The following is an 11267-nucleotide window of genomic DNA, read 5'->3' on the forward strand; positions in this document are numbered from 1 at the left end:
GGAGACAAGGAATTGGGAGTCACATGGGAGTTAGCCTGCCCATCCAGTATCTGGAAGTAATCGGAAGAACTGCTTGGATTTGGATTTTAAACATTCTTTATAAGCTTGTAATTGATCAGGCATGGTGATGAATAACTACAGTGCCAGTACTGTGGGAGGCTGAGGTGGGAGGATTAGAAGTTTAAGTCCAGCCAGGACAACTTTGCAAAAGACCCTCTCTCAAAAGGGGCACGGGAAGAGCTGAGGATGTCTCAGTGCCACTGGCTTCACTCCTCAGTGCAGGGGGAGAAAAGAAGTTTTATAATTGTGGTTAACTTTAAATTGGAATAAAAGCAGGCACAGTACTAAATACCTGTAGCTCCAGCTACTTGAGATGGTGAACAGAAGTTCCTCTTAACCCCAGGAATTCCAGGCTGCCCTGGACAACACAGAAACCCCCATCTCACTGCCCCTCTCCCCACCAAAAAAATCCATTAACAAAGCACACAGATGTTTAGAAGGCTGAGGCAGAAGGATCCCAAGTTTGAGGCCAGTCTGGACATGACAAGACACTGTCTCAATGGAAAATAAGTAAGAACTAGGGATGTAGCTCAGTGCTTCTCAGTTCTTCTACCTCCCCCCCGACCCAGTACTACAAAATATTTTTTTTTTTTTTTTTTAAGACAGAGTCTCAGGGCTGGGGAGATGGCTCAGGGGAATAAGCATTTCCCTGGCAAGGGCAAGGGCCTGAGTTCAATCCCCAGTTCCGAAAAAAAAAAAAAAAAACAACAGCGTCTCACAATGGAGCTCAAGCTAGCTTTGAACTAAAATAAATAAATAAATTAAATAAATAAATAAATAAATAAATAAATAAATAAATATCAATGCATATGCAGGCATAGTGGGGCACCCATGTAATCCCAGAACTCAAAAGTATTCTTCTAGGAAGGAAGGCAGAGCCCATCTTCCTCCTAGGGGTGGGAATATACCCTGGCCTTGGAAGAATAGTTCAGGTCAGCCTCAGCCCTTCTCCATTTATAATATGGTAATATGGGTAAGAATTCCTGTGTGTGTGTGACAGAGAGACAGACAGACAGAGACAGACAGAACGACAGACCGACAGACCGACGGACCAAGACAGACAGAGAGACTGGGGATCGAACCCAGGAACTGGGGATTGAATCCTCACTGAACTATATCCTCAACCCCCTACCTCTTTTTTTTTTTTTAAATTTATGTATCTTGTACAAGGTCTCACCAAGCAGCTCAGACTCGCAGTGATCCTCCTCTTTTCAGCCTCCCCAGTGCTGCGATTATAGGTGTGTGCCACAAAGCCTGGAAACTGTCACTGGCTCAGCGCACTGGGGTTTGGGGCTTGTGTGGAATGCGGTCCCGCAGATCAAACCCTGGTCTCTGCACTTGCCTAAGCAGGTGCTTAGTCTGCTGATCTATCTTGCCACCCCCCCCCCCTTTTTTGAGGCTGGGTCCAAACCATCGTGTTACCCAGATTACACTCAAAGTTGAGATCCTTCTGCTTCAGCCTCCCAGGATGCTAAGATTACAGCAGTGCACCATTTCACCTGGCCACAGGTACTTTTTTTTGCGGGGGGGTGGGCACTCAAGCTGTTTTAGGGCCTGGTCTAGGGATCTAACCTCGGTCCCCTGCACCTGACTGGGTTTGCCCAAGCAGGTGCTTAAAGAACTGAGTTAGCCTGCAAGCCCCCCAACCCTCTTCTCCAGGCTTTACAAAAACATTTTTGTTTGAGACAGGGTCTTGCTGTGCAGTCTAGGCTGACCTTGAACTAGGTAGCCCAGGCTGAGCTCAAATTTGTGGTGACCCTCATGCCTCAGCCTCTCAAATGCTAGGATTATTAAGTACTCATACCACGCCCAGCTAACTTGCATAGCCTAATGTCCTCCACTACTAAAATCTGCCACTGGTTTTCACTGCTTACAGCAGCCATGGGTGGTAAGACAGGACAGTGAAAGCTGGTGGACCACTTGGGAAAACAGCACTAGTACCAAACTGGAGCAACAGGAACCTCAGGAGGCCCCGAGCGGCTGTATGGAAACTTGGCAGGATACAGTGGTTTGGAGAGGTCCCCAAGCTGAGTGCTCAGAAACAAGGGAATCATGTGCAATGTAGTTTAAACTGCAAAAGATGACTTGTCAGCTCTCAAGGATCTCTCTTCCAGGTCACACCAGTGGTGTGAGGGCTGCACCAGTATGAATGCAGGGAGTAGCACACAGGCACGGACTGACGGCCGTTTGTCCTCAGCGCCTGCCGTAACTCACCTGCTGCAGTACTTGGTGCTAGGTAACATCTGTATGGGGTCTCACTACAAGTCAGCCTTCAGCACCTACCAGCCTATCACTTTTGACTCACAATGCAACACGGGAGCTGAAACAGCCTCTCCTGTCTCACTAATTTTATGTATTTTGTTACCAGGGACCAGACTCAGGACTCTGTGCTTGCCAGGAAAGCTCTTAAGCTACTGAGCTATCTCCATGGCTCCCACCAATTTTCTTTTTTTTTTTTTAAATTTTATTTATTTATTTATTTATTTTGTGTGTGTGTGTGGCCAGCTCAGCCCACCAGGGGGCGCGGCTGGCTGGCATGTGGTGCTGGGGGATTGAACCACGGTCTCTGTACTTTGCTTAGCTTGTTCTAAGTAGGTGCTTTAGACCACTGAGCCATCTCACCAGCCCTCCCACCAATTTTCAAAGCATTATCAGCCTGCATCTCTGGTGTCTAAAGTAAATGACCTTTTCATTTAACACTACAGCCCTGCACTTCAAACACTCTGGAATGACTACTAGCCAGCTCACTTAAAAGACTGAGTGATACTATTTGTCTGAGGAAAATGTCGATGATCCTTTAAGCAGCAGCATGTTCTGTAATAAGGGCACCACGAAACTACAAACCTCAACTTTTGCCACTTCAGCTCCAGAAGCATCAGTAATTTGCAACTTACTAGCATTTCACTTGTACCCACTACTATGTAAACAAGTGACTGGCAATACTATATTGGAGATATACTGTATGGTAGATGTTAAGTTTTGTAGATTTACTTTTATATTTTAACTCCACACACCAGTAAAGCCTGGCCTCCCTTCTCACTGTGGTGCTGGCACCCTCACCCCACAAAGCACTATGTTGCTTTCATCCCTTACCTCCCCTCCCACACGCTTAGTCATCTAGTACAAAGTACCTCAAATCATCCAAGGAAGCTGCCACACACTAGTGCAATTGTCTTCTTTGCCCTCATCTTTAAAAAAAAAAAAAATCAGAGGTACTCACTGTCCTATTATCAAGCAACAGTCCTCTTGTTAACGTCCAGCCACAAGATTGTTTGGGCAAGAATGAGACACAATGTAAAATTAACAAGGTGGTGAAGGGCAATGTACATTTTAAGCACATAGCAGGCTCACAAGAAATACTTCCTCTTTCCAGATTCCCTTTCACTAATCCTGCATTTCCCTCTACCATATAGCCAGGTTCTGCTGAATCCTTTAACTGTGGAACCCTTCAGATTTTCTATTCCAACTCTTCAGGATGTGCTTTGTCCAGACACTGCTCTCAGCACCCTCAAGCGCTTATCGTGACTCTCCATTGCCTATCGCAGGGCCCTCTTCTGATTTCTCTCAAAAGCCAAGCCACGCTCATTTCTCACGTTGCCGGGCCCCACCCCAACCTAAGGAGCCTACTCATGTATGCCCAGCTCGTCTTTCCACAGAATTTACTCTTCTATTAATACAGCGCTTAAAATGTGGATCATGACTATTTGGCTGATTTCTGTTTTCCTTTTTGAGAGACACTGTCTCACAGTCCAGGCTGACCTCAAATTTACAGTGAACCTCAGTCCCAGCCTGTAGTGCTGGGATTGCAAGTGTGCACTACAGGTCATAAATTCAGAGGCAGAGACCATTTGTTTTCCTCTACCAATCTCAAAGGTAGAATCACAGGCCTCACCCTAGACACGTAACAGACACATGGGTGTGGGTGTGTGTAAAAAATACTCGAAGTGATTCTTTCTTACAAACACTGCAGCCTAAGCAATACCCTTCCAGCAGAGATAATCTTACCAACAAATATTTATCTTTATTAAACAATGAGGCAAGATAGTATTAAACATCTGCCAACAGCCGAAACTGTTATGGTTCCCCAAGCAGTAGGAAATCCTTTATACACTTTCAAGAAGTCAGCCACTGCCAAAATCAGCACACACCCTCCCAGCTTGGCCTGCCTACCCTGCTGCAAGTGGCCGCCGGTGCATTAGCGTTGGCTGGAAAAGACTGAGACTATGGCAGCTTCTATTTTTTATCAGGTGACTCTGCTTTATCGTCCCAACAATCCATTTATATAATTCAATACCAAATACAATTCTTGAAATTGCCTTCTCAACTCTCCATAGGCTGAATAATTCCCATTTTTAAAACTTTTAATAGTGTGCTATTATACAGTTTTCAGAAGAAATCGTTCAATTCCATAAATAAATGAAAACCACGCCACACAGTTGGAAATCAAGTTTTGTTTTTATATGAATAGAAGTAGACCATCTAGAAATATTTCAGTTTATTTAAATTGTTAAGGAGAATATGAAACCGAATTTGTAGATAGTACCAGAGAATGGACTCAACTGTTTGGTGTTTAATGAGAACAGCTTCTACACAGGATCCCGAGACTTACAGAGATGGGGCAAAGCCCTAATATTAAGCAAATAAAATTCATGTTTTAAACAGATTATACAAAAATTGATTTATACTCCATTTCCCTTTTTTGATATTTAGAAAGTGCAGATTTAACAAAAGGTAGCCATATCCTTTCTATGTACAATGCCGATTATAATTATGCAAACAAAAACTGTCAGTCTGTTACCCAAAATCCCAGTGTTTAGCTCTCAAACCTTAAGTCACTGAATCGAATAAGGATTAAAGAGGGTTAAAAGTAAAAAAGGCTACTGCCACATTCCAGATAAAGAGAAGCAACAAATACATTAATCTAACCACAGTAGGTTTAACCTAAAACTTATCAAAAAGCTTTCATTTTTTTTTTAGTGGAAAATTAGCAATTATTTGGCAATGCTGCTTTTTACTAGTAAACAATGATGAAGTCAAGTGAAGGAAAAAAACCTAAGAACAACCACCAGTGAGGCATATAAAATTTTTAGGGCACTATCTGAGAAATTCATGGATTTTCATAACAGATATGTCCCTATGTTGTTTATGTGAGCCAAGAGGTCATTAAAATGTGTGTCACAACACAGAGACTTTTCAATGGAAGCTGCTGTCCTAAACTCAGCCTCTGCTCGAAATGAATCATGCTATTCACAATTATTTCAACAAAGGTATCATCTTAGGATGCTAGCAGCATAGCAAACTTAACCTACCCTATCCTAATAAGAAGCAATGAAGCAAAACTTGAAAGATGAAGGGAAGGACAGGGTTAGAAACAGTGAGCGATCTTATCTTAAATGAGAAGCCTTTGTTGTCCTTTTTCTAAATCCATGGTAACACAAGTTTTCCAAGAGGATGTTCAGATAGGACTTCAAATTAATTTTCTGAAGTATCTCTAAATCTTAAGGTGAAGACAACTTAACACTGAAAGTGTTCTTCAAAGGCCAAATCTAAATACATTTGGCAAACATGTTAATAAAATCCACTCCTCTTTCCCATTTTTTCTTTTTTCTTTTCTTTTTGAACTCTCAAGTCTTCATTGGGCTACCGAACTGCCAGAGGAGTTGCCAAAATGGAGACTACTCAAATTTAGGTTAAGAGACTAGGAAAGTGAAGAGGATATACACCTAGTTAGAAAGACAAACCACAACACCTTCTGAACACTAGTGCATGCAATTAGCTCTTCCATTTCATAAACTCAATGGACAGACAGGAGGAGTACAAAGGGAAGAACTACACAGAATCAAAACCGAATGAAAGGAATCTGGGGCAGAGGTTTTAGGGGACAGAGTAAATGAGGGGAAGACACCAATTAATTGACATGGATAGTAGGCAGTTAGAATTTGTCATTTAGTTTACTTAGCAAGTTAAATCAGTGCTTTATGTTAAAACTGACAAACATACTAGTCTGCCCCTTTCATTTCATAAGAATTCATACTATAAGGTGGTGATGCGAAGGAGAAGCAAATAAAATGGCATGCAGGAAGATGAGCCACACATAGGAAGTGGCCAAGGAGAACTGGTGGCAGAATAGTTTTAAATATCAAGGCCACTGAAAACAAAGACTCAGCAAACCAAACCTATCATTTCTGCATTACCCTTTGTCCTCAATTAACTACTCTGAAAATCACAGCCAAGCAAACCACAAGTATTTTAATGGGTTATGTTTGGATGATATCTCCTGCACATGCTTCCACCAAAACAAAACAAAAAAAAGGAAAAACCAAGTAAGTTCCTTTCCACATAAGGCACAGGACAAAATTAACCCCATTTACATATTTGAGGTGAAAATGAGTGTTTTCCTGGCTTCTGTTTCTTTTGCTATCACATCTATAGATTATAGGGACTCAAGCACATTATCCATGACAGAAAATTCCACTGTTGTACAAAATAAAATTGTTAATTCTAACTTTTATTCTTATACAATTTGCAGAACAGAACTGAAATGATTGCTATAGGTTTTAATGTTGATAAGAACTGGATTATAATACAACTGAAATGCAGTGGTGAGCTGAGCAAGTACATTTAAAATGAAGTCACAGACATGATTTTTCTATACATTTTTTTGTTTGAAGAAAATTATAATAAAGTCAGCAAGCAGTCACAGATGAAAGAACAAATAAAACAGGTGGACTGGATAGTTAGGATGAGGAACAAAAATATCTCTTTATAGAGTTAAAAATGGACAGAGTGGTTTATTTGCAGCAAGAAGAGAAACAGGTGGTGGATGGCAACAGATGGAACAGGAGAACGCTCAGCAACATTTGCTCTTCCAGCCCGTGACGCCTCCTCCACTGCTGATATCTACATTTTCACTGTTGGGCTCTTTTACGGGGGTCTGGAACAAACACATAAGCAAAGTAACTCATGAAAAACATATTGCCACAGGTAAGTCAAGATTCAACAGCAACATTCTTATCAAGGTCCAAGTATACAAAAGGAGGCAGTTACAGTCACATGGGTTTTTACCCTATGCACAGTCAAGATTTGGAGGGCTGGTGAGATGGCTCAGTGGTCTAAAGCACCTACTTAGAACAAGCTTAGCAAAGCACAGGGACCGCGGTTCAATCCCCCAGCACCACATGCCAGCCAGCCCCGCCCCCTGGTGGGCTGAGCTGGCCACACACACACACACACACAAATAAATAAAAAAAAAAAAAAAAAAAAAAAAAAAGATTTGGAAGCTGTTTTTGATCTTCATTTAGCCTGCTTCCTCCAAGCTGTGAAATGTTACACACATTTCCTGGCAACCCCTTACTGAAGTTTCTGAAACCATCTCCATCCCTAATCTCAGTAGATTTTCTCACCATTTAAGCTGTGACCACTAGGTACATTTAATACTAAAAAAGGCATTATTAAGTAAGTTGTATAAAGCCAATGCAGGATCATATCTTCCTTTTTTTGTGTGTGTTCCTGGGAATTTGACTCAGAGCTTTGTACACTATAGGCAAACACTCTTATCACTGAGCTACATCCCCAACCCTCACTTTATTTTATTTTTTATTAACACATTTGTCATATATAACGAACACATTCATTATGGAGAATTTGTGCCTATACATAATACACCTGACTTTTCATTCTCTTTCCTCCCTTTAACCTTCCTCTCCCCATTTACAAAAGCTCTGCTATTTTTTTCTCTTATTCTTATTTAAAATTGCCTTTTCCTTCCTTCCTTTTCCCTTCTCCTTTTCTCTTGTTCCCCTTCCCATCTGAACTTTTTTTCCCCTTAAACTTCCAATATCTCTCCTCCATTTTGCTCCCCCCACCTTTTTTTTTTTTTTTTTTTTAATGTATTTAGGACAGGGTCTACAGCATCTCACTATGTAGATTGGACTCTTAGGGATTCTCCTGTTTTTAGCCTCCCAAGAACTGGGATTATAGGCACGTGCCATCACACCCAGTCTCAACTGCCATCTCAGCTCACACCAGGGGGGGCATGGCATGCTGGGGATGGAACCAGACCGCTGCGCTCTGCCTAAGCAGGCACTTCAGTACACTGAGCTACCTGGCTGTTTGCTCCCTATTTATACTGGGGTTCCTTACATAAGAGAAAGAATACAGTATTTAAACTTGTAAGTCTAATTTATTTTAACTCAAGATTAAGATTATAGAGATGCATCAGTTTACCTAGAAATGTCTCAATTTTATCCTTCTTTATGGAGAGGAGGAGACAACAGTGCTCTATTGTACACAAATACATTTTTATATATATTCATTCATCTTTTTTGGGGGGGTACCTGGACTCAAACTCAACCTCGTGCTTCCTAGGCAGGCACTGTGCCACGGTGCTACATCCCTGGCTGTATGCATTCTATCTTCATTCATCTGTTGATGAGCATATGGGCTGTTTCTAAAAGTTAGCTAGTATAAATTGTGCTGCTATACGCATGGGTATGCCTTTAACTATTCTGGAAGATACCTAGAAAGGCAATAGCTGGGTCAAATAGGTAAAATGACTTTTAGTTTTTCGACTAAAATTCCATACTAATTTTCACAGTGGTCGCACCAGTCTATACTCCCACCAACAATGGAGAAGTCTCCCCCATCGCCTTGTTAGTATTTGTTATTGACTGACTTTTTGAGGATAGCCATGGTTTCTTAAGATGGATTCTCCAATGACCAGTGATGCTGAAAGGGGAACTTTAGAGAAGTAAAACAACCATTTTCTGTTTAGTTTTTTGCCTTTTCAGGCTGACGCTTAGAGGTCTGCTTAGAGGTCTGGATCACTGCTTTTAAAAGGCAAATAACTACATTTAAATAAAAATGAGCAAATCACAATTACATAATTTGTGGGGGAAATGAATATAAGGGGGGGAAAATCATCAAATCAAAATTATTTATATTACTTTTTTTTTTAAATATGGAACGCTTCACGAATTTGCATGTCATCCTTGCGCAGGGGCCATGCTAATCTTCTCTGTATCGTTCCAATTTTCGTATATGTGCTGCCAAAGCCAGCACTATATTACTCTTAAAATTTAAAAAATCACACTATTTCAGGAGCTATGGAGATAGCTCAAAAGAATAAGTGTTTCCTTGGCAAGTGCAAGGGCCTGAGTTCAATCCCTGGTTCTGCCAAAAGAAAAGAAAAAAAGAAAAGAAAAATCATACTATTTCAAATGAGTAGCCCCATACTATATTATGAAAAAAGTCTCTGCATACTAATTTACATGTAGAAAAATTACACAAACTTTAAGTGTACAATTTAATGAGTTGTTAGCATATATATACTGTGAAACCACCAGATCAGGACATGGAACTAATACCACCTCAAAGGCCTTCCTGTGCTTCTTTCCAGCATCTTAAAGCCAATACTTCTGATTTCTACCATCACAGATGAGCTTTTACTATCCTAGCCCTTTATATATCTGGAACTCAGCTTAACATATGAGAAATTATTCTACTATGAAAACTATAAAGTTAAGGTCGTGGGTGACCCAAGGGGGGTAATAATTAAATATTCTAAAAACTCAGAAGGTTTCCCAGAGAGGCCTACTTTAATGAATTTCTACCTGCCCCTAGAGCTTGCTCAGTGTCTCATGGCATGGGTTTTTCCTCATTTTCAACCTTTTTTTCTACTGATTTACACATTAAAAAGATCCTGTGAGCTTTCCTGAATAAGGGAATTTGCTACTAATAAAAATCTGAGAAACATATAGCAGTAAAAAGGCAGCTCAGCATCCAGTGAACAGCAAGAACAGCTGCACAAGAATTTTATTTTCTCTGGGAACTTTTGAGGATGGGTCAGACAAAAAATATATGGATGCTTACCAGGAAGGCCCCTATATGTACTGACTTATGCACCTTGCTGCTCATCATTTTAAAAGCTGGGATCTCCGAAAATTTTTCTAGAAAAAGACATTTTAGTGACAGAGTCTGAGGTAAGCTTATTAAATATAACTTTAAGCTCACTTCCAGCTAGCAATAAGACAAGACTAACAACTAGGAAAAAGAATTAAAAAATTATAGGGCTAAGAGATAGCTCAGCTGTCTAAGCGCCTGCCTGGCAAGCATAAGGACCCAGGTTTGGTCTCCAGTAACTGCATGCCATGCCAGCCCCAAAACCCGTGGTGTGCGTAGCTGGCCTCAAAACTGGGTGTGGCAGTGCACACCTGTAGTACCAGCGCTGGTGAGGCTGAGACAGGAGAAGCACTACAAATTCAAGCTGTGTAGTGAGACCCTGTACCAAATAAAATACATACATTAAAAATTGTAAAAACAAAACAAAAACAAAAATTGTAGAAAAAGAAATGCAAATTGATTCTTAAATACATTCTTAAGTCAGACTAGGTAGCATATGACTGTTATCCAGTTTTATCCTGTCTTTGAGAACAGTTTGGGGAACTTAGCAAGATCTTGTCTTAAAACTTTATTATTTCATTATTTTTTATGTATTTGGTACATGGTCTCACTATACAGATCAGACTCATAGTGATCCTCCTGTTTTCAGCCTCCCCAGCGCTGGGATTATAGGTACACACCACCACACCCAGACTCAGTTGCAGGATTGGCGCGCCCAAGGGCAGGGCCGGTGTAGCATGTAGTTACCAGGGTTTGAACCCTGGTCCCTGAGATTTCCTAAGCAGGCTCTTAGTCTGCTGAGCTATCTCATCAACCTTTTAAAATTTTAAAAATTAAAAATAAGACAGAGTTGGGGTTAGCTCATTGAAAAGGTCCTAAATTCAATCCCCAGGACTAAAGAGTGGAAGAAAAAAAAAAGGAAAATCTCAGCTTCACTAATAAAAGCACAAATTAAATCTAATCTACACTGTCAAAATTAAATCTCCCAGATTTAAATATCCACGTTCCATAATCCACTATTGTGGCTCGAGTGTAAATAAGGAGACCTTCTGACTCACAGCAAGACTCTGGGTTCAATCTCCTACATCAAGAATAAAAATGTTACTCACAAAAATGCAGGTGAAAAAAAAAAACAAAAAAAAAAAAATGCAGGTGAGAATAAGAATATATATATTTACTCATAGTAATAATTTAAAAGTTCCTTACATTGGTTACTGTGGGAGAAGGATGAGGACGTACTTGTGGACAGCATTAAGGCAACAATGAAAATTTTAAATTCCTTTCATTCTAAAGTTAATTCTAATGTG

At 40.5% G+C, this 11267-nt stretch overlaps 1 protein-coding gene and 1 non-coding gene across 2 annotated transcripts in view; both read right to left on the minus strand.

Annotated features, from left to right (window-relative positions):
* Positions 1-4496: 4496 nt before the first annotated feature.
* The window catches only part of Rab10 (RAB10, member RAS oncogene family), a 76006-nt gene continuing 69235 nt past the window's right edge, over positions 4497-11267 (minus strand). Inside the window, exon 6 of the mRNA XM_004627438.1 lies at positions 4497-6994. Coding sequence (XP_004627495.1) covers positions 6911-6994 — 84 coding nt within the window. The 3' untranslated portion in view covers positions 4497-6910. The remainder of the gene's footprint in view (positions 6995-11267) is intronic.
* On the minus strand, positions 9014-9120 carry LOC111815660. Its single transcript, XR_002820321.1, has one exon. It is a non-coding gene; the product is annotated as a U6 spliceosomal RNA (small nuclear RNA).

Source organism: Octodon degus, unplaced genomic scaffold (genome assembly GCF_000260255.1).
Source record: "Octodon degus isolate 3935 unplaced genomic scaffold, OctDeg1.0 scaffold00019, whole genome shotgun sequence".
NCBI classification, from domain to species: Eukaryota; Metazoa; Chordata; class Mammalia; order Rodentia; family Octodontidae; genus Octodon; species Octodon degus.